At 47.0% G+C, this 23,738-nt stretch overlaps 2 protein-coding genes across 3 annotated transcripts in view; one reads left to right on the top strand and one right to left on the bottom strand.

Moving 5' to 3' along the window:
- The window catches only part of FARSB (phenylalanyl-tRNA synthetase subunit beta), a 70,864-nt gene extending 62,440 nt beyond the window's left edge, over positions 1-8,424 (top strand). For both annotated transcript variants that reach the window (XM_059393580.1, XM_059393579.1), the window contains one exon: positions 8,147-8,424. In XM_059393580.1, the coding sequence (XP_059249563.1) occupies positions 8,147-8,298 (152 nt within the window). In that variant the 3' untranslated portion in view covers positions 8,299-8,424. The remainder of the gene's footprint in view (positions 1-8,146) is intronic.
- Positions 8,425-16,546: 8,122 nt separating this feature from the next.
- The window catches only part of SGPP2 (sphingosine-1-phosphate phosphatase 2), a 110,630-nt gene continuing 103,438 nt past the window's right edge, over positions 16,547-23,738 (bottom strand). Inside the window, exon 5 of the mRNA XM_059393578.1 lies at positions 16,547-19,882. Within this exon, the coding sequence (XP_059249561.1) occupies positions 19,331-19,882 (552 nt within the window). The 3' untranslated portion in view covers positions 16,547-19,330. The remainder of the gene's footprint in view (positions 19,883-23,738) is intronic.

The following is a 23,738-nucleotide window of genomic DNA, read 5'->3' as shown; positions in this document are numbered from 1 at the left end:
AAAGGAAAACCGTGACTGTAGCTTCAGGATTTTTATTTCTTCTGAGTTGATACTGAAGGCCATAAAGAGTAAGCACTGGAGCAAAAATATCAGATAAAATGCTTTGCCCTGAACAGTTCCAGAATGTCCTGTTTCTACAGTAAGACCTGTTTTGCTGTGTCTAACGTTTGTCAGTAGCTGGTTTGTCTCTTATCAATGCTGTGATCTCAGCCACTGAACTTGGCACTCACCGTCCGGAAGAGAAACGTTTCTGATTATTCTCTTAACTCCTAAAGGCTCCTGGCTTGTTTGAATTACATTCTCTGAACAGAGACCTTCTCTTAAAATTATTTTCCTCGGCTGCTTTGAAGCATTTTGTTTTCCCCCACCAGGAGAACTAAACAAGGTAGTAGTTGGTACCATGCAAGGGAAAGTATTTCTTAATTGGTGTCACACAAGATGGGATCCGCATAGTCCTTATTAGTGTAAGTTTGGGGTTTGTTGCTACCATTGCTAGAAGTCTGTTGTTGAACACTTTGATATATAATGAGCTAGACAAGGATTCGATTTTTTTTTTTTTTAAACTTGTGTGGTATTACTTTTGGCCAAGGGAAAGAAACCAAGAAAGAGCAAGAAGCAATGTATTGTAGAAGCCCTCTGTGTAACAGTGGGTAATTGGAAATGACTCCAACATAACATTCTTTTAGAGTCTGGCAACACTATGGCACATACAATGGAAATGCTAAAAATCTCTTTACATGTATGAATATAAACTAAGTTGAAATGCAGATCCTGAGATGGTAGAGACACCATTTAAAATGACAGGAAGAGTACGTTCTGTTAGACCCTCGGATGTGTGGTCAGCTGTGGCACAGTGAAGACAACCCTGGATGTTGCTCCTGGTGATTTAGGACTCAGTCCTCTCGTGGCAGTGTCTTCATCTCTAGTGGGAATGGTGGGGTCTGTCCGTCTGGACCACAGAGCTGTTGAGAGTCCGGTAAGCTTGGGACAGCATTTTGGAATAGCTCCTCTCCAGAGTAAACCCAGGGCAGATTTCAACTCTCCCCTTCAGCGAGGTAGCCCTGGAGACAAGAGTCTCTGCCCTGCTGCTGCCTGGCTGGGTGATTTTCCTCTCCTCTTTGGTACCGTTTTCTCATCTCTAAAACAGAGCACGGACAGGGTCTTCAGAGCCCTCGCCAGTGTGCAGACCCTGCGGGAGTGTCTGTGCCTCAGCAGCAGGCTCTGCCGCGAGTTCGGACAGACCTGCCTTTCTTTCTCGCCTGTTTAGTTGGTGTCGCTGTGGTGCTGACTGAGCTGCTCACGTTATTCTAGCTTTGTCTCGAGAATCTGGAGTTTATTCTTGAAGGGTGCTGGGGGTTTGTTTTGTTTCGTCAGTATTATGTTGTATTCATAATTTTATAGAGCGTACTTTGCATGTCCTAAGGTTAGAGGTTGTCAGGTTTTGTTTTGTTTCATTTTTTCCCTCTCAAGTTTTGTTTATTTATTTTATTTTAAACCAGAAGGAGTTTGCAAACATGAAATGGACAGCTTGACCAAAAGGTTGAGAACACTATCCTGTAGGCCATCTGTGCCTCTGGGCCCCACACAAGGAGGCACCCCTGTCTGTGGCCGCGGCACCTTCAGCGCGCTGTAGCCGATACTGTTGCTCGCCTTGGGCAGGTCTCCTAATCTCCTTGTGCTTCGCTTTCTCCCCATCTGTAGCTTGCTTGTCCTTAGGGGCTTGGCCAGGGCTGCGCTGGGACTGAGGAGGCACTGCCTTTTCTGGGGATGGAAGGAGAGGAGTAGAAGGCCGGGTACTCTGGCTTTAACAGTCTCTGTTTTCTTTCCGTTTTCTCCTGCATTCCCTACCTGTCAGCAGTAATCAAATTCTGCAACTAAAACCCATCCAGCATAATTACACATTGGAAGTTCTGTTCACTGCACTGTGGCCAAAGGTCTGAATTTGAATAGTAAGTTAACTAATTGTGAAATTATAGATCTAATCTTATTTATTCCATATTCCCATTTTTCCCCAATTAGCCCTGTAATAATCTGTTATTTCACTATAATTGTGGAGAAATTAATAAAGTTGTTCATATTTGGCTTGCGAAATTGTCTCCTTAAAGGATTTTATAGGTGAAAAACTAGAAAAGAACCATTTTATCGGCCCAGGAAGGCAGGTGATCCATACCTTTTATTTCTGAGACTGTAATTCTAAAACCATCCTATGAGTGTTTAAGAAATGTGACAGTTTGGGGGAAATTACTTACATGTCAGATAGTGGCATTATTTTAGAATAGGAATTTCAAAACCAGTAGAGGTAGGGCACATTTTAATCTGGAGTTAAAAATCCTTTAGTTTTATACAAGTAAATTTGAGCCTGATTTAAAATCGTTATTGGATGGATCACATTTAAATTCTTCGAACATTGCTGACCACCTTCAGGTTTTTAAATATGAATGTGTATGAGAGGCATGAAAGATTAAACTTTAAAGTAGATCTTAAGAAATGTTAAGTGATATCCATGGAAATAAATGGCACATTTCTCTATACAAAATAAAACTGGGAAACTTCGGAGTTCTGATTCTAAAAACTTATCATAAGGTTGATTGTGGTGATTTATTTTAAAAGGTGCTTTATTGAAGACATTTCTCCTTTTTATTCGAAGACTAGATAATCTGGGCTCTGCTGATTACTTTTTAAGAATAAAGTCTCCAGGATCCAGTAGGGGTTTTGTCTGTCCTGTCTCGATAGGATGTCGCCATGAGCACAGGTGTCCTCCCTGGTCCCGTGCTGTGGGGCTGAGCGGGCACCCGGCTTCCTCATGTCCGGTTGCCTTCGCTTTAAGAGTTAATGATGTCTGCAGGTGTGTTGGGATTAGCACTGTAAAGTTGTGTAAGGGCTTTTTCTTTCTTTTGATCTTCTGAAAGGGATGAAAGATAGCCATTAAACTCAAGGGATTAGGTCCCTTCTCTTTAAAGACTTTAGGTACCATAAATATTTCACTTCAGATGTGAGGTGAAGAATTGTATACATCTGAGGGAAAATGGGTGTTTTATATTACCAGTTGGAAATTATTCAGTCTCCACTTACAAATTAAGTGATCTTTGTAGAGGTATTTTCTCCCAAACTGTAGTGGACTGAGATTGGGGGAAATAAATTATGCAGGCATGTATCTCAGTTATTCTGATTGTTTTCTGTTCTATTCCTTTTTTTTTTTTTTAATAAGTTAATATGTTACCCATATCGTGCCTCCCCCTTGCCCCTTCGGTTCTCCCCACTTTGTATAACTCTAATTGTACGCTCAAAAACTCTTGCCTTGAAAACTTGGAGAACAACCAGCCATGCTCCATGTTCAGTTTAAGTGTGTACCCAGTTTTTGTGTGTGTGTGTGTGTTTTAAGCCCTTTATTTTGTCCTTCCTCTTCCTTTAAACTGACGCTACTCAGAAAAGGAAAGGGAGGGTTGAGGTGCTGGCAGCAGAGTTAGACGGTTGTGGTTACTCCACGCCCAGAGAGCTGGTGGGAAACCGGGAGACGCGTCCTGTGTAGGGAAAGGAAACATGGTTTGAGCCCTCTTCCACTCTGACCTGTGTCCCACTCTGTGCCATGCTCTGCTGGCTTCACTCGAGAATGGAACACTGGGGATTGTTTGTCCTTTGTGTTTTTCCTAGGATGGACTGTTGCACCATGGAATGGATTATTTTATATATATCTAATTGTATTTGGAATTAAGGATTTAGGACAAGTAGGTTTTGGTAGGACCACCCCCTAGGGCCAGCCTGTCGAGTGATTATTCCTGTTCTGTTATGCATATTACATCATTGGTCATTTAGAACAGATTTAAAGCACACTCAGTTGACCCACTGGTCCCTTGTATCAATAGAATTATGCATTTTGTATTTATTTGTATTTAAGCTGACAGTGATGGTTTCTCTTTTTTGCTCTGACACATGAGATGTACACTCAGTCCTTTCTCCGAGTTCCTTGCCTCTTTTCATTTTGTTCTTACCTTTCTTTGGAGAAAATCGGGGTGATGAAGGCAGGTAACAGTGTGTAGATTTGAATCCCAAAGTGTCTCAGTGATGTGGAGAGAGGGAAAAATAAAACTGTAAGTCAGATGGTTATTAGAGATGGCAAACTTAAGTACCAGATGAATTAGTTGAATATAGCCAGTGGCAGGGGTTGAAGATTAAGGCATTAAGGGCCTCATGCTTGATAACCTGTGCCGCGTTCGGATTAGGGGTCTGCTCAGTTACCGCCCAAAACCTCTACTTCCGATGCTTCATAAAATTACAGGAGTGACTCGTTGTGGAAAGCTTATCCAAACTTTGGGCCTATAATACGACTCTAAAAGAAAGACAGGGGAAAAAGAAACTGTGAAAGGTGTTTGGCAACGAGCAAGAGTGGGAGCTCACAAACTCTTTGAAGGTCAATTAGCCAGAAAATGTGCTAAAGACTGGGTGCTGGGCTGCGGTACTGGCCGAGAATTACCCCCAAGGTCCTCAAAGTGGTCCTGCCGCTGGAGCACAGAGAGACAATTATAGACCTCGAGGAGATGCTACAAAAGCTTTAATTAAGGGACTTACTTACACCCCACTAAGTTTTGGAAATTAAATTCTTGCTTGTGCTTAACTGATGTTTCTTTTGTCTGGGCTTCCACATGGATTTCAGCAAGAGAGTGCTATTTTCCCCCGGGTCTGTTTTATGTTGGAGGCTGTTTCACTGTGATGGATACCAGCAAAGCGGAGCGCTTAATCCGTGTCAGGAACCAGGTGGAAAGGTGGGCTGAGGGGCTTTGTGCCGTGGAGTGTTGGGGGCACAGGTTGAAAATTGGAGTCTTTTCAGCAAACCAGGAACTCTTTTTGGGCTTAGATACCTGAAGAGTAGGCAACTGTATTTTTTAGAATTTGAGTTTTAGATTTCCCATTCATAGGACAACATGGTTTTCCTTGAATTGACAACTTTGTCTCTGGACCCAGCAGGCTGCTCTTTCTCCAGAGGCACCTGTTTGGTTTTTGTTGAGGGGCTTAGAGTGGCATCTGACTACCATCTGGGTGTGGTTTTTCACAAGCCCAGACCCAGACTGTGGCTCTATTTGGATGTGGCTTCTTCTGGAAAGGCTGGTTTAAGTTGCCTCCTGTCCCAGCTCTAGAGTGTTAGGATCCATCCCTCCACCCGAGTTACTGAGCACAACCACAATGCTGCTGATGGGAGATGCCCTTGTCTTTGAACTTGGGCCGAATTGCCTTAGCAGGTGTGTGCCCTTGTTTCGGTAGTGAAGCAATGCTCTCTTGACTGCCTTCTTCAGAGCGGTTCCTTTCTGCTGCAGAGTTTGTTTGCGACCACTCAGTCTTGTATTTTCTTTCAGGATTTCTAGTCCACACCCATCAGTCAAGTCCCTTCTGTGTGCCTCTCAACTTGTGCATGTGAAGAACAAAATTTGCAGCCTCACTCTAACTAAACAGAGAGGAAGCAAATCCTAAGGGCTTCCTATCATCATCTGACTTTGTGAGAAATGAAAAATGGCAAGAAAATGATCATGGTCGTCATAGGCTAAAGTGTGCGGTTTTCAGCAAAGTTTATACAGAAATCCATTAGTGAATGTCATTGTTACATGCGGGGAGGGAGGGGAGGATTAGCACTGGTTGAGAGGCCAGAGGACCCCTCTGGTGCCCTCTCGGTTGGGAAGCAGCTCCTCTGCAGTGAAGGCCCTCCGGCTGGGGTGATTTGGGGTTTGACAGGGGCTCTGACAGATCTGTGTGCGGGGCGGAGAGCTGTTGATATTGACATCAGGTAGAATACTCTCCTACTTGAGTATGTTTTAAATAATGCAACATACAGATTTCAGTTTTCTTTGCTTTTCTTCGGAAAGAGGGAAAATTGTATTGAGTAATAGGAACATTTTGTTTGATTGAGACCCGACTGGTTAATGAGCTAAAGCCAAGTGTGGCCCAGACTTCTGGAGAAAGGGGCAGAGATGGCATTATCATGCCTGCTCACTGAAGAAGAAGGTAACTCGTTGCGCTAAAAAGTGCTGATTCAAAAAGTTGTTTTATGAAGTAAAAATTCTAAGTTCTTATCTCTTAAGCTTTATTTTGCTAACATTGTTAGAACTAGCACATCTGGCTTAGATTCTAAAATAGTCTGGTTTTATGCTTCAGTTAAAATGAATCCAATCAAATTGGAATTTGTAGATAAAAAGGAAGGATTTTGAGACACACTGAGGATTCTTAAACATGGCAAGGTTACCAGAGAAGACCTTAAGCTTCCTTTCTGGATGACCTTTAAAAATAGGCTGGTTTTGTTTTTCGTTGTTGTTTTTTCCAGTTAGCAAAGAGTGTTTCCCTATAGTTCTGTAAAAAAGGGGTGATGCACGGTGAAGTGAAGGTTTCCTGATTCTTGGTTACACTGCTTAGCATTAATGCTTTATATCAGCTTCACTTTTTTGTCGTTTGAAGATTTGGGCCAGGGAGAGGGGCAGAATTTTGTAAATTGGGTTTTTGTTTCGATAGTGTTAAAACAGGCCATCTTGGGACACCTGGTGGCTCAGGTCATGATTCCAGGACCTTGGGATCGAGTCCCATATCTGGCTGCATGCTTAGCCGGAGCCTGCTTCTCCCTCTCCCTCTCCCTGCTGCTCTCCCTGCTTGGGCTCTCTCCCTCTGTCTCTGACAAATAAAGTCTTTAAAAATAAGTAGACCATCTTTAATAGATTTAGTGCTATTCCTATCTCACTAAGGCTCTACATTATCAGTCCAGTTGGGTTTCTGTGTTTTTTGAGTTCCCTCTCTGCCTTGTCCCCAGATGTGGAGTAAGGTGCAGGCCCGTCTATTTCAAAGGCAGTGCAGTGAAAGTCTTGCTTTAATAAGACAGTGAGGCAGAATTGTTTAGTTTGAGGGATTGTGGGGAACAGGCCACCTTCTGTTCCAGCTCAGGGTGCTTTGGGGGTTAAGAATGACAATTAAAAAGGTTTTTCAGAAATATAAACACACATCGTCCTAGGCTGACTGTGAGGTAGGTGGAATTGTCCTGCGTCTTTACGGTGTGGCTGGTACCCATGACTTGTTAGCAGCATGCGCTCCCCCGCTAGTGCTGGATTTCTTCATCCTGCTGACCTTGGAGCCATTAGTAGAGACTCAGCAGTTTATTCTTTCATAAATAATGCACTCACTCTGAAATGGCAGGCTGCAGGCTTGTGGCCCAGCCCTGCTGGATATTTTTAGTTCATTCCGGTAAAAGTTTTGGTTGAATCAGTTGGGAGCTGTGGGTCTGATCCCTTTTCAAGTTGGTGGCAAGTGAAATGAGTCAGCCTTTTTTGAATCTTGAGTAGGGCACGAGCATTGAAGCATTGATGAACTCTTATGGCCCTCATCAGCGAGTATGGAGTGGGCCCAGATGGTTGCTTGTTTTTAGCTGTTTGGATCTCCATAACAGTTCCTGGTTCGCTGAGCCCTAGCCCTGTGCATTGATACCCAGAAGAAGAGAGCACTTCCCACCTGTCTTAAGTAACTCGGGGCTCACCCCAGACTGGTTTGGTGCTCGCCTTTGCGAGCGTGGGTTTTACGGAAGGTGCTCTGAAACTGAGAGAGTTCTTTCTCCAGCAGGAATGTGGGTTGCATTCTGGTAGCAAAGCTTGAGCCTGCCAGTGACCATGCAGCTTGTTTCTCTGTGTAATAAGGTAGAAAAGTGAGTTTTGAGTCGTAAATGGATTCAGGGTGGACTTTTTATCCAGCAGGTAGGACTATGGAAAAACCTGTTTCAAAACAGGTTCTTCCCATGTAAGGTCATCAGTGTTATATTTCCTTTCTCCCCTTTGTCATTCCTCCCTGCGGAGCTCCCCGAAGACTTCTCTAGCTGTGCTCCTCCAGCCTCTTCTGCCTTCCTGGAGCCCCATGATTAAAACAAACAAACAAATAAAAACACCCACAAAAACAAAAACCTAAGCAGGGCCCTGACTTTCATATTTGCCCTTAACCTTTTCCTTTTAAGAGTTTCTTGCTGTAATACCAAATATTTCAAGATTAGAGAGTATGAGGATGGCACTTTTATTTCTTAGCCAGTGGTTTAAAGAACTTACTTTTCCAGCAGACTAATGAAAAACTTAGGTGTTAAATCTCTGTTGATGCTTTTGCCAGGAGAAACGTTGATTTCTGTCCTCTTTTTCAGGCCCTGCTTTCTTCCCTGGGAGATGCGCAGAGATCTTTGCCAGGGGTCAGAGCATCGGGAAGCTTGGGGTCCTTCATCCTGACGTCATCACCAAATTTGAGCTGACCATGCCCTGCTCCTCCCTGGAAATCAATATTGAGCCATTTTTGTGAAGATGGGGCTCCGCTGTGTGACTCTCTCCCTGAGTGTCCCCTTCTCCTTCCCTGGTGTCCTGTAGCCCTCCCCACAGGGAGTATCCATTTACGCTTTAATGTTTAATAAAGTAGAAAGCGATTCTGGCTCGGTGGATAAATGCCGCCCACTCCCTGCGTTAGGCCAGCTTGTGCGAACACGGTGTCCGTGAAGCTACATGGTTAGGAAAAGCCCAGAGGAGCACAGGACCGGAGGCTTAACGGATGAAGCAGCAGAGAGCGGATTTGGATGCAGGGCGCACGAGTAGGAGAGAGTGGAAGATTTCCAGTCAGTGCTCACATTTGACATTCAGCATTGGGAAACAGTATTTTTAGGAGACCATTAGGAAGCAGTGACAGTCTAGCAGTTAGTCTTGCAGCTGTTGAAGTTATTTTATTTTATTATTTATTTATTTATTTATTTTTAAAAGATTTTATTTATTTATTTATTTGACAGACAGAGATCACAAGCAGGCAGAGAGGCAGGCAGAGAGAGAGAAGGAAGCAGGCTCCCTGCTGAGCAGAGAGCCCGATGTGGGGCTCGATCCCAGGACCCTGAGATCATGACCCGAGCCGAAGGCAGCGGCTTAACCCACTGAGCCACCCAGGCGCCCTTGAAGTTAATTTAAAGTGAAAAAAATGTTGCAAGTATTTGAAATATTCGAATGTGCAGAGGTGTTTTCACTCCCTGATATCCTGAGACCAAGCACCTGCTGCATAGCTGTGTTCTGCCGGCGGAGTTAAACATGGTGACAGCAGTGCAGCGGGAACATCGGAAACAGTGAAAAATTACTTTTGCCCTAGGCCATACATTTCACTGTAATCAGTATTATAAAATTGTGGCGTTAAATATTTAATTGAGCAACTAGGTTCTGTCTTATAGGGAAGTATTGGATCTCCTCTGAAGCTAATTTTCTGTCAGTCCTCCTTGTCTTGCCTTCTGATTTACTTTTATACTTTGATCTAGACTCTTCCAGTAGATACTGATAGTGAAAAAAGCAAGGTCTAATGTTTAAGTTCTTAGTTACTGTTAAGATGACATGAACACAAAATGTAAAACCTTAAATTCCAGTAGAAATAGCTAACGGAGTGAGGAAGGGCTTTGTTTCTGGAGCTCTGCTGAGCCACTGTGAGGAACCCCACCCAGTTACGGCCTTGAGTCAGGGCAACAGCGTCCAACCTAGCAAGATCTGTGAACATACAGACTATCCTGTTCTTTCCCAAATCTGTTGTAGGCAGAACCTAACAGCATTTAAAGGAAGTGAGATATGTTCACAAAAAACCTCAAAAGGTTTGTATCCAGCATACTTAAAGATTTAAACAGATATTTCCCCAAAGAAGATACAGGAAATAAGCATTTGAAAAGAGGCTCACCGTCATTAATCATCAGGGACATGCAGATAGAAACCACAATCCAAATTAAAATGGCTAAAATTTGAGAGACTGGTTCATACCCAGTATTGGTGAGACCAAGGCATGGGACCTCCATGCCGCACTGGTGGGAACAGAAGAAAGTTATATAGTAGCTACCACCAAATGTTCATTAGCAGCTGAGTGGATAAATTCTACTACATCTATGAGTATTTCTTTTCTTTCTTTCTTTTTTTTTTAAATGAGTATTTCCTGGTAATAAAAAGGAACTGCTGGGTGCCTGGGTGGCTCAGTCAGTTAAGCATCCAACTCTTGATTTCATCTTAGGCCATTCATTATCTTATGGTCATGAGATCGAGCCCCATGTCAGGTTCTGTGCTATGCATGGAGCCTACTTAAGATTCTCTCCTCCCCCTCCACCGCTGAAAAAAGGAGAGGGGGGGTGAACTACTGAAGAAGATGAATGGTTCTCAGGGCATGCTCAGCAAAACAAACAGACCCAAGACTACCTGTGATTCCACATACATGAAATTGTAGAGAAGTCAGATGCAGTTTGGTTGGCTAGAGCTTGTGGAAGGGAAGGGAAGGGACTGCAAAGGGTACAGAGGAAGCCCTTGGGGACGATGGAAAGAAGCTAGTCCCTAAGAATTTTATACAACAGATAGATGCATAGGGTAAAAGAGCATGAATGAATTTTTTTTTTTTTAAGAGCATGAATTTTAGAATTGGTATGTCTGCTCAGAGTGGCTTACTGGTCCACTGCTATGAAGGAGATACTTTGCCCCGGTTTCAGGTGTGCTGTGGGTAGTCCTGGTTTGTGGGCCACGTGATCACCGCGGTTGAAGCGAGTGGGGCCATTTGCTCCGTTGGCAGCCAGCCACCTGGGTGTGTTTCGCTTGGTCAGAAACTACTTGTAATGAAAACCCGCTCATCCCTGATTGTGATCCCAGCATGAAAGGGGAAAGATCAGCTCCATCCATCATGGGGAAGTTTCTGCCCTCTGAAGCAGGAAACCGTAAGAAGAAACACCACGTCGGGTATGTGAGAAGAGATGGACCTCCAGTCTGGGCCTTGAGGTTCCGCAGGAAGATCAGGTTACACTTGTCCTGGCAGAGGCGTTTGGACTGGAGCCGGGGCAGTCGGTGGGCTCTGCCAAAACCTTTGCTGGAGAAGACACACGCCTTCTTAGGAAAAACCGGGAGCCGTATCAAGAGGGAAATTAGAATTGGTGTCTTGTGCTAGCTGACAGCTTCCACTGAAGCCTGATGTTCCTGCATCGCTCTTCGGTTTACCAAGTATTTTCACATATGAACTTGTTTCAGCATTATTATTATTATTTTTTAACAATTAGAGGAGGTAGTCAGAAATAGGAATTCTTGCTGATTGATGAGATGAGAACCTTAGCCCTCAGAGAGATTAATGATGTGCCCGAAAGTCCCATGGTAATAAATGGGATTGTGACCATGAGTACAGATTCAGTAGATTACAGTGTTCTGTGTCATTTTCCTACTTTTCCAAAATGTTGAAATTTGAATTTTCTTTATAGAAAATTACTGAAAACCACAAAAAGTTAAAAATATTAACTACTTTAGGAAATTGTACAAAGTAAAACCTTCCCAAGCTAATCTACCCTTCCTCCTCCAATCTCCTACTAAAGTAACTAACCCCTGCTAATAATTTAGCTTGTGCTCTTTCTGACATTTGTCTTAGTTTAGACTGTCACACCCCTTCTCCCCCTGACACACACGCACGTGCTCTTGGTTTTTGGGTCATACACTACTGATTTGCGACACGTTTTGATTTCTATTTTACATGGTATGTCTCACGACATTTCACTTAGCATGTCCCATTTTACTAGGTCAGTCCCTCTAGACCCAGCTCCTCGTTTTAAATGATGCACTACTGTATGGCTGTCCATAATTTGTTCAGCTTTTCCTCTGTTGACATTCTCTTGTTTCCAACTCTGTAATTACAGTGACCAATGGACTTCCATATGCCTCCCCCTAAACCAGCACTAGCTTGGAGGCCACAAAACCCCAGCCCTACTGGCTATGTAAACCTCCACATTTGGTGTTTGGCAGACACATTCTGAGAGGCATGGGGCTGCTTAGATAGTTCTTAGATGTGACTTCTGCACTCGAGCAGTGTCTTATCCTAATAGGTCAGAGTCCTAGATGTAGCAGATGCTCAATTACTATTACCTTTTGAACAGGAGTAGCCCAACTAGGAACCAGCTTGCCCAGCTGCCCTTCTTATCTTCAGCCGTTACGGAGCTCATCAGGTAGGTAAAAGAGCTCTGCTTACGATCTTGTGTCTCAGTCTTAGCTTCCGTTCATGCTTGATGTTTTCTGTAAATACCACAAACCCCAAGTTCCTGAGTTGGCTCTTTGGTCCATTTTATCCAAAATTGGGAGACAGTTGCCTTAAAGGGACACAAGTGCCTTAAGTGAAATATGCCGTGAACACAACAAAAGCACTGGACACATCAGCTGTCTTCCAGGTTGTGGCTTATAAGGAGCTTGAGTAATATTACTTTAAAAATAAATAAATAAATAAATAAATAAAGGCTGTCATAATAGTGAAATTTGATGTGGCAGTACACCTCTGGGACAGTCAGCAAGCAGCTCCCAAAGGCCCCCGAGCAAAGTCAGCACGAGGCAATGGGCCTCCTTGGATAAAGGGGGAGGATCCAGGCAGCCAATCCTTCACAAACAAGCCGGGCTGCGGGAAGGCAGAGCAGACCCAAAGTGATTTTAGTTTCCATCACTGCCCGCTTTGTTGTCAAGTATCATAGTCTCTAACTTTCTAGTAAACTGAAAAGGATAATTGCAGACGTGACAGCCCCACTGTGGGTTGAACAAGTATCTCCAGCAAGGAGTTCAGTTGAATTGTGTCTGGCTAAAGCCCTGTACGACTTTTCTCCCCCCGTGTGACTGATGGCAGCGTGCTAAGAATATGCTCACGTTCTCCATTCAAGTTTTACACTCATCTGTAAGGTTTGGCCTCTGTCATCTCTTATTTAAGGGACAGGAGTTGATTCTCCATTAGAAAACATTTTGAATTGCCTCCCGACCCTTGTTGTAGGAGGAGGCCCTTGTAAGAGATAACCATTACAGTGTTCAAATTACACGACTTCCCAGCCATTCAGAGCAAAGCTGTCTTTAGGACAGAAGAGTGAAGATATGAAGGAAAGGCACTTGTTTGATACCAAACCTCATATCAAAAGAAATTTCCTGCATTCCACAAGGCACAACTTTTTTGTCATGAGGCATGAAAGTATGTCTGAAAACACCCCACATGCTTCGGGCCAGCTGGAAGGCAGCTGCAAAGGGTGCAAACCTGGTAAACCCGAACGTGAATGCTGGACATAGAGCGAGAAGAAGGCCAACCACAGATGGACGGGTGTAGACATTTCTCGGGTATGCAGAACACCTAAACGGAGAGTTTGGTGGGGGGGACAAGGCGGATGAAGCAGGATCAGCCAGATGGAAAGGCGCCCTGTGAACAAGCTGCGCAGTAGGGAAGAGAAGGACCCCGTAGGAAAGATGCCTTCAGGAAGTCACTAGACCCAACCTTCTGCAAAGGCCCGTCTCCAGGGGAGTCGCGGTCAGCCTGTCATGTCTCTTACAGAGGAGAAGGCCTCTAACCATCCACAGAGACCTGAAGGAACTGACGGAACATTCCCAGAGCTCACTGAGGCCAGCCACAGCTAGAAAACCTCAGATGTCACAAGGCAATGCAGAGAAGTCCCAGAAGGATTTTGCCTCAGTAGTAGGGAAAACCAAGTCTAGACCAACCGCCGCTCCAGTTCCACCTCTTAAAGCTTAAAAACAAGACCCAAAGAAACTTTGCAAGGACTGAACTGCATCCCAGAACAAAGCTTAAGAATATTTACAGTATCACTAAATATCCACCACCCAACAATGTCAAAGTCACAGTATTTGGCATCCGATCAAAAATTACCAGGCAAGCCAAGAAGCTGGGAAATACAACCAATAATGAGGAAGGGGTGGGGTGGGGGGAATCAGAAACTGGCAGGGCAGAGCTGATAGAATTAATAGAGAGGATATTCTTATTTTTTTAAAAAAAGATTTTATTTATTATTTGACAGAAACACAGCAAGAGAAGGAACACAAGCAGGGGAGCAGCAGAGGGAGAGGGAGAAGCAGGCTTCCCTGCTGAGCAGGGAGCCCGATGTAGAGCTCGATCCCAGAACCCTGAGATCATGACCTGAGCCGAAGGCAGACACGTAATGACTGAGCCACCCAGGCACCCCAAGGGAGGATATTATTCTAACTGTATTCCATCTGTCCAAGATGCTAGAGGAGAGACGAACACGTTCATAGAAGATACATATTTTCACCTTCTAGACATAAAAACTAGGAGATAAAGGAATAAAGCGAAAAAAAAAATAGTACCAATACCTACATAATAACTGCAGAATTGACTTCATGAAAAGTTGACATTATGTGGGCGCCTGGGTGGCTCAGTGGGTTAAAGCCTCTGCCTTCGGCTCGGGTCGTGATCCCAGGGCCCTAGGATCTAGCCCCGCATCGAGCTTTCTGCTCCGCAGGGAGCCTGCTTCCTCCTCTCTCTGTCTGCCTCTCTGCATACTTGTGATCTCTGTCTGTCAAATAAATAAAATCTTTAAAAAAAAAAAAAAGTTGACATTATGCTATGGTTTTCCATTCACCACAAGAATAACTTTCCAGTGATGTATTCTTACTGGCACCAGCTTAAGATGGCTCACGAGGGCGGTTCGGTGCGCCCCGGGCATCCTTTGTCCCCCTCACAGCACCGCTCAGCGGGTCCCCACGTGACCGAGACACACCGCAGACCCGAATCCCAGGAGGCCCCAGCCCTTTCAGATCGCGGCTGCAGGTCCAGCGCCTGAAGGCGGCGGCCACTGAGCACCCTGCCCCGGCCTCAGCCATTTGATGCTGGCTTTGTCAGGAGGCACGTTCTTTGAACACCTCCACTGGGGTCCCCCGGCAAGGGGACCCCGCTGTCCTAGCAGGGAGCAGCAAGGCCAGCAAGGCCAGCAGCTGTGCTTGAGTGTGTGCATTAAAGGAGCGTCACAGCCGGAACTCCTCACTGCATCCTTGCTTTTCTTGTTTGTTTCTGCATGCCACATAGACAGGCGTGGAAAAGGAAAAAGGATTTTTGGCTTCATAGAGCTCCCTTGTCTCATGTGGCTACAGTTTTAAAATGTAACATTCTATTCATGGTCCGCATCCAACTCTTATTCTTCTTCATATGCGTCCTGTAAATAGACAAGTCTGTACTACAGGTGCGCCCCGCTGTAAGAGAACAATGGACACATGGTGTACCCCGAGCAATCCATTGAAGAGCCTTATGTTTACAGAAATGAAGGATTGCCATATGATTAAAAATGCCATTTATAACCAGCAAATCCCTGGGTGCACTTAAAATTCAAGTTTAAAAAAAAAAATCGAAACAGCTTTTAGGCAAACATCGATCCTCTAAAACTAGATACATCTATGCCACTTGGTTCTGGTTAGCCTCTCATTAGATCCTGGATAGAGGGATGTGAGCGAGCACATACACAGGTCTCTCGAAGAGCCAGGATCAAGGTCAAATACTTTTAAATCAAGTTCCACAGGAGAAGTTTGGGGAACTGAACCAAGAGAAGAGGGGGAATGGGGCCAAGGACAGGGAAGGAGTTCCTAGCAGCTGTCACCTCTGCTGAATGCCGAACAAGAGGCCCCGGAAGTGAAGCCAAGCCTGAGGGGCCAGGTCCAAGATGGCGGAAGGGGAAGGTGCCCACTGCCGACTGTTTAATATTGGAATAAGAAATGGTGGAGGAGACTAGGAAATCACCTCTGGGTGTCACCTCTTCTGGAATGGTACCACGGGGACATAAAACGGACTAAGGGGCTGTCTCACCCTTCCTTCCTGTTCTTGTGATTAGGTTCTGCAGGGTCAAGCCCCTGGCTCATCCCTTGTTCCAGCTCCACATACAGTCGCCAGCCCCTGGGTTCGGTTTGGATTCTCCTTCTAAGAGCTGCAGGTGTTTGGGGGAAGTGTCTCTGGCAAGCTGCCCCTTGCCATGGAGGATCCTCTCCTATCTACTTCTCATCACGTCCCTGTGCACACCCCATCTGCTTCGTAAGCCTGGCTCACATACTGCCTCTCCCCGGAGCCTTCCTTGAGCTGCTGCGGGCCCCGGGCAGGAATTAATCTCGCCTTCCTCCCCTCTTCTCCTTTCCCTGAGCCACAGTCCCCTCTCTCCTGGAAGAACTACACAGGGCAGATCAGGTCCCATCCAACGTCCCATGTCCACGGTACCCAGCAGAGCAGGTATTAAAAATACAAATAGGCTCCTGGCCCTGACCTTGCCAATGAGGGTCAGCTCTCTGTACCATTTTAAGTAGCAAATCTGGGATGCTTAAAGACAGAATATATCCTTGTAACCGTGTGAATATGAAATTGGGTCATGTTCATCTGGCTCAGCAGTGGACTCATTCATGAAAACCTTTAAGTTACCTTAACTAGCAACACCGTAATATTAACTTTTCAACACACAGTAACGTTTATCTCTGACGACACTAAGGTAAGCCGATTCTTTTTAGCATCAAGGAGTTATGGGAGGTGCTCATTCCTCTTCCTGTTCACATCGATGGTGGCCATGAGACTCCCCAACACCCGCATGTGATTGAATTAGGACAGCAACATAAAATTAGATAGCCTGTCGTTTCTTTTTGCCACTTCTTCTCAACTCAGGTCCACTGAACCCTGAAACTCAGGTCCACTGAAACCTGAAAACCCTGAAAAGTCCAGGGGAAAAATCCAAGGAAGCCCAACATTGGCCTTCGAAACATTTAATAAGAAGTCATAATCAAACACAAAATGATTTTATTTTAAAAAGAATAAATTTACATACAGTACATAAGCAAGACAGCTGAAAGCTTCCAAAATAGAAACCAGGAGCATATGGCCCCGAAACACCACATGCTTTGATTACACCCGGGAAGCAGGAGATGCCTACTTGGGGGAGAAAAATCCCAGGTTACAGTGCGACCTTCAGGCATGTTGTAGAGTGACTTCGGCCACAGTCATTTAAGGGTTTTTAGTTCAGGGTCCCATCTGTGTTTCCTTCTGCATATTCTGTTGTGGTGCAGGCCTGAGCAAAACCAGTAAGACAGCTTGTTCTAAGGACGTTGCAGGAGGGCCTGGCCCAGAGTGGGAGGGGGCTGGGAGGGCCTGCCCGTAAGGACGAGGGCATGTTCTGCTGAGCTCCTGGAGGTGCCAGTTGTCTTGAGGGCTTTGAGGGTTCCAAATGCAGGGTTGGCCAGACCCCAGGTCCTAAGTTTATCTTGGATACATCATGGTGAGTTTGACTTTTAAGTCTTAATCTCCAAGTCTCCGGTAGGAGAGGGGCTCTGGACCACGACTGAGGCTACGCCAGCAGGGGGCAGTCTCTCCCCAGAGAGAAAATCCAAATGTCTCCAAGGAGCCAGTAGGCCTGCTCTTTGAAGGGACAGGGGTCGGGTATGTGAGAGAGACCTCAGGCCTGGGAGGGTATAACAAGTGCCAGAGGAGGGCCAGTGAGCAAGAGTGGGAAGCAGGTAGTGAGTTTTCCAGTCCGTTCCTGCAGAGTAGTGGAGCTCAAAAACTAAAATGGTCTTCACTGATATACACTCTTTTAATTTTCCAGTTGCAAAACGAGATACTTTAAAAAACTGACCAACCACGTTCTTTAAGATCCAAAGCTAATCATCCTCCATCCAATCGTGTAAATACAGCCTTAAATACATTATCACAGCTGATTGCTGTCCTATTTTTGGGACTTAAAAGGACAGCATCAAAAATCACACACACACACACACACACACAATTGAGTGAATTGCCAACACCCACTGCTGTGACAATTGGGGCCCCTCCTCTCAAAAGATGTAAGTGGAAAACCCTGATCCCTTTGCTAATTAGCTTCAGAAAAAGCAACTAAAAATGATGCAGGAACATGCCTCATCTGCGGCATGGATGGCGGGGGCTGGCCCAGGGCAGGGATGCCTGTACGTTGCCCCCCACCCCCACCATGCTCCATCCTGGTGCCACAAATACTAGGCAGAGTTTGCTGTAAGAACAGTCAAATAAATGTCCTTTTGATTCCTGCCTCCTCTGACCATGAAAAATGTCAGAAGGATTCGAGGGAAAAGCAGAATGGTTTCCTCAACATTGTTCTCGGTAGACTGGAGCACTGAGCCAAATAGCAAAGGGGACCTCGACAGAAAGCTCAGGGGCCGTGTTTGAAATCAGGACCAATGGGGTTTTCGGTTTTCACACTGGAGGCAGAGGGAAGAGCCCAACCCTGAAGTAAGTGCCCAGAAACCAGGTGCTGGGATTCGAGTCCCTGGTTTCAGTGGCCCAGGTACCACACTGCAGAAGAGACTTCCTAACCACGCCTTTCTGCTAACTTTTCAGAGGACCGTCGATGCGTGCTCCTGGTCCTTCAGAGCGGAAGATGTGCCCCCGGAGGGCGTGCTCCCCTAACACGGCCTGCCTACGCCCTGTGCGGACACACGCAAGCTGAAAGGCTGTGTTGTGTTTGGTCAGCTTGTCTTCCCGAGAGAGGCTAACCCCGCTCTTGCATTAATTACATTAATTAACACTGCCGCAAGATAGGTGGTGGGGAGATTGAAAAGAGCCCCTGATTCTATTTAGTAGGTGAAAAAATCGGAAAATCGGTTTACAAAAAGTAACAGAAATGCAGGAGCAAGGTCCCGGAGGCCACTTCCCTCCTTGTCGGGGCCCAGGGAGCGTTCAGTTCACGGGCTGTATGGGGCCACTCTTACAGGCAGATGATAGCGCCTCCCCAGTTTGTAGGGAAGCATGAAACACCCAAATACGCCCCACGTCACGGTGAAGCAGGAGAGAGCAGGACACCCTGGGAACCCCGACGTACAGAGGTGCGGGCAGCTAGTGGGTTTCTTGGATCAGAAGAGTGGGGAAACACGACCCGGAGTTCTGCACAACGCACGGACACGGACAAGCGGATGCCCCCAGAAAGCGGGACTCCAGAGGGAAACAGGCTCCTGCCCACGATCTCCCACGGGTGCTCCCGTCTCTTACCACCCCATGGTGCGGTCCACAATGCTCTTGCCACCCGTGTGGGCACAGTTGAGTCATAAAAAAAAATGTCCTCCTGTCCAAGAAAGGCAGTTCTACACGACGCCATCCTTTCTCCGGACCCTTGTTCCAAGTTTGGACATGAGGCTCTGTGCCAGGCGAGGTCATAAAGGAAGAGAAACACCTGACCTCCAGCCTCTCAGATCATGCCTGTCTCTCCTGGATCGCCCAAACCAGGCCGCAGTTCCTGCCGGCCCACGTCTAGGCCCAAAGTCCGTGGAACAGGGCGGGAGGCCCTCCAACAACAGACTGCGGGGTTAGCCTGGCTTCCCCTGCGGCCAGATGCTTACAGACTGATGGTCCTAGGACACAGTACTTCCTTTCACACGGCAGCAACATTGATCTCAGCTATCAGCAAAACGGACATGTGACTTAGGAGTTTTTTTTTTTTTTTTTTTTTTAAAAGAAAAATGTATTGTCAAAACTTGCCCACCTCACCCCTTTCCTGTTTGGGCTCCCTGGTCCAGGGGACTCCCTTCCAACTCTTTGCGGTTCAGAGCAGTCCCAAAAACCTGTGCAGCATGGGCACAAAGGTCGTAGCACAGAGTCCCACAGACGTGTAGGTGACGAACTTATAAGGCACTTCGATCTCTAGTCTCCGCCTGGCCTCCTTGTTCCTGGTGACCACCTTGAAGCAGGAGTACAGCACCTGCAGGGAGAGGTTTTGTACCAGCTGACGCACTAGAAGGATCAACACGATCCCCACGGCAAATTTGGTCAGTCCCAAGACCAGCATGTTGGCGGTGAGTGGCGGGATGTTCTGAACGACAGGGAGAGCCTCGGTGGGCGCGGATGCGAGCTGGAAGAAGTGATTGATCCAGAACCCGAGAGTCACCCCCGCCCCTGCGGCCAGAATGGTAGTGGTGTCCGCTCTGGTGGGGCTGTAGCAGTCAGACACGGGGTAGTTGTAACACAGGAAGAAGGGCACCACGATGACACACACGGGGAAGAGGGGGCTGGCCGAGTCCAGGCGGTCGATAAGGGTCCAGGCGGGGTAGGTGAGGACGATGAGGACCGCAGTGACCAGGATGCCACCCAGCACATCCTGTGGGAAGGAGAGGAAAGAAGAACGTAAGCCCCCGTGGTCCGGCATACCCGAGTCAAGTGCGGCCGCTTTGACGTCGGAAGTACAATTTTGGCATTGCTTTACTTGGCGTTGCTTTGAAAAGTATAAAGCTGCAAAGATTTGAGAATGGGAAGAACACCTGTGGTGTTCACGTTGTGTACTTCCCAGTTTCCTCGTCCTGTGGGCAGATGTTTTCATAACGCGCAGCTCTAATCCCATTTTTCCTCCATCTTCTATCATTTAACTTTGGGTCGCAGGGTTGTCACAATCTTTGCAGGGGTGGTGTCACCCTTCCTTGGCAGGCCAGGGGTGCGGGCTGGCGGGGGGGGGGGTTAGCTGCTGGGGGCGCCATGTGCATGCCACCAGCGGCTGCCATCCCTTCTAAGGTACATTTATTGGGGGTGGTTTGGGAAGACGTTCTGGATGGGGTACTGCCAGAGCGCCACCTGCGCTGGCACCATTTTCAGAGACGGAATCTCAAACAGCACGCAGGCTGTTTCAGTACCAGGCTTGTCTTCACTAATCCTTCTTTAGGACATTTTAGATTGCGGTCTTCTTCCTTCCATTCCTCCCTTTCTCCTCCCCCTGTGCCCTGCCCCACTCTATCCCGCCTTTCTTTTCTTAAATGCCTATTTAAACATCTTTAGGGGCGCCTGAGTGGCTCAGTTCCTTAAGCAGCAGCCTTCGGCTCACGCCACAATCCCAAGGTCTTGGGATGGAGCCCGGCACTGGCATCGGGCTCCCTGCTCGGTGGGGAGTCTGCTTCTCCTCTCTCCTGGCTTGTGCTGTCACTCTTTCTGTCTCAATCTTTCAAATAAATAAATAATAATCTTAAAAAAAATTTAAAAGCTGGTGGACTTTTTTTTTTTTTTTGCTGTTACTAAATGCCATTGTTGGGTGTCTGCTGCTGTGTGTCAAGCAGAGACCTGGACGCTTACAGGCTCCCCGTGTACCCCTCCTCCGCCGCCCCGCAGTGTGCAGGGACTGCACCTCTCGCCTGCAGGCTGTGACAAACCCAGAAGCCTGAAAACATTCTGTGGATGAAGCAGTAGAAGGGAATGGGGACTCTTGCTCACACAATTGTATGATGCAAAATGGCACAACCCTCACGAGGAGGAAATTTTGATTGAACCTCTGACCTACAATCTCTCTCTGGGACTTGACTGTAGAGATATATCTGCCCGCATCCAAATGAGGTGTGTATTTATAAGTGGTCCTTGTGGCAGTGTCCGTGCTAACCAGGGACGAGAAAAATGGCACATTCCCCTGAGAGGGACCGGTTAGATCTCACCATGGTATCATTGGTCACGCAGGGCAATATGTTCTGTCACTGTGACATGGATGAGGAGGTTTCATTTGGGACATAGGATTTTTTAAAGGACTTGTTTATTTATTTGAGAGAAAGAGCAAGAGAGAGAGAGAGAGCGCGCGCATGAGCATGTGAGGGAGGGGCAGAGGGGGAGGGAGAGCATCTCAAGCGAACTCCACGCCGAGGACAGAGCTGACGTGGGGCTCCATCTCATGACCCTGAGATCACAACCTGAGCTGAAACCAAGAGTCATAAGCTCAGTCAACTGGGACCCCCAGGAGCCCCTCTGATGTGGGATTTTTAAAAGCATGGTGCAGTGTGTGTGGATGCTACCATTTCCATTTTTTAAAGGACGGGAGAATATAGAGATACATTCTTTCTTGGATACGCCAAAAGTTCACTTGACTGGCAGAGGACACAGTGGGCAAGGAGACTCTTCACAGGATGCCCCCGTGTGTATCTGGACCTTTGTCATCATGCAAACACATTGCCTCCTTTAAAAATTCTAAGTGAAATAATTCAGTCTCCCCTCTACCAACAGGATCTGCCTTGGATTCCCATATGAAGTGGGGATCCCAGGTGAGCCCAGCTGTGTCCCCCACAGGGGCCTTGGTATACCTGTGAACGGGGGGAGGGGGAGAGAAACCACCCGCCAAAATGTCACTTGCTGAGGACTGAGAATACTTTGTGTGTTCTAAAGGACACATGTTTTGAGGGAAGGAGGAGACCCAGGTACAATGAATTCATTGAACTCAACACCCCAAACAAGCCTTTACTGTTAGTGAGGAGAGAAGATTCTACCACTCAGAGGGTCTCCTGGCAGCCCCACTGATGTCCCATCTGAGCTCTGAAGAAGTCAGGACAAAAGAGTCCTTTTGTCTCAATTTATAAAACTCAGACCTGAAGAAGGCTGTTTTGGGACCGCTCTGGCCAAGGACTCTTCAAAGGGCAGAATCCATCCGTGCTCACACCTCCAGGCCCCAGAGCCCCACGTGAGCACTGGAGGATACTCCTTGGCAGGACATGGTTCATGACGGCCCCTGGATCTGTCTCGGGCACGGACCTCCTGGACCTGAAGGGGCGGTGGTGGAGAAGCTGGTGACAGGCAGGCCAGCAGGGAAGGGGGCTGACAGGGCAGGGCCACGGTACTCAGAGTAACACACGCCTCTCCTGGACCCCCAGTGCGGCAGACACCGCCAGGATCAGGGAGCTGCTGAGCCCCGAAGGCAGTGGGCAAGCCCAAGGTGCTGGAGCTCATGGACCGGCCAGGAAGCAAGGATTGCAGCCAAGCCGTCCCGAGACCACCTGCTGACAGCAAGGAGGCACGAGGGGGCTCAGACCTGTTCAGGAGTGCCTGCCAGTACTCCAGAAATACTTCGTGGGGGGCATTTCAGTTAGGGGTGGGGACAAAATGCAGTTTTGCCGGGGCAGGGGGTGAGGCATGGAGTGATCCTGTAGGTGTTCGGGGAAATTCTCATGATCCATATTGCTACTAGGGTGCCCCACTGCCCCTGGCCACGGAAGCTCAGAGCCCTGCTGGCTGTACCCCCTCCTCCCTCAGCCCACAACCCCCCCCCCAACTACATTCCAGAGACTCCTCCTTCAGTGGAATCCCTGCTCTGCTGTCGCCATCCAGAGCTTGACCCTTCATGTCCCCTCCTGCCTGCCACTCTCCCTCACCCAAACCTTCACGGACTGTCCTGAAGGCTGTTTCAATAGCAAATGTTTTCCAATTTTTCCATGCTTTGCAGTCACCCAGAAGGATTACTAAAATGCAGATTTCAGGGGTACCTGGGTGACTCAGTGGGTTAAGTCTCTGCCTTCTGCTCAGGTCCCAATCCCAGGGTCCTGATACCCGCCTCTCTGCTCAGCAGGGAGCCTGCTTCCCCCGCTCTCTCTGCCTACTTGTGATCTGTCAAATAAATAAATAGAATCTTTTTTAAAAATGCAGATTTCAGGGCACTGAAGTGGGCCCAGGGGTCTGCACTGAACACCTGCCCTAACACTGAGGCAGTGAGCCCAGATAAAAACCCTGAGAAATACCAGCTCACAGATGGAGAGAGTCCAGCAAGATATGGGTTTGATTAATCTATCATTCTAGGGCTTTCACTCACTGCTTTCCCATTTGAACTTTTCCACTGCACTCGGATAGAGCTGCTTGCTTTCCCCAAACATGCCCGGTACAATTCAGTCACCCCAGGTTTGCATTCCTTTTATGTCCTATACACTTTAACCATCTCTATCAAGATCCTATCAGTGCATCTAAGGCTTGGCTCAAAAGCTATTTCCTTTCCAAAATATCCTCGTGCATTGCCGCAGCTGGAAATAACCTCTCCCTGAACTGAATGCCGAGGGCCTTGCTCAACGTCACTCAGAAAGCTCTTCCCTTCTCTTGCCTTTGCTGCAGTCCTGCGTCCACATGCTTTCCCCTGAGTTGATTACAAGACTCTTCAACAAAGGTGCGTTCTCTTGCACCTTGGCATTGTCCTCACTTCTACAACAGAACCCAACACATAGCAGATTCCC

Source organism: Mustela nigripes, chromosome 3 (genome assembly GCF_022355385.1).
Source record: "Mustela nigripes isolate SB6536 chromosome 3, MUSNIG.SB6536, whole genome shotgun sequence".
Classification (NCBI taxonomy): Eukaryota; Metazoa; Chordata; class Mammalia; order Carnivora; family Mustelidae; genus Mustela; species Mustela nigripes.
This window is presented reverse-complemented; position numbering and strand designations above follow the sequence as displayed.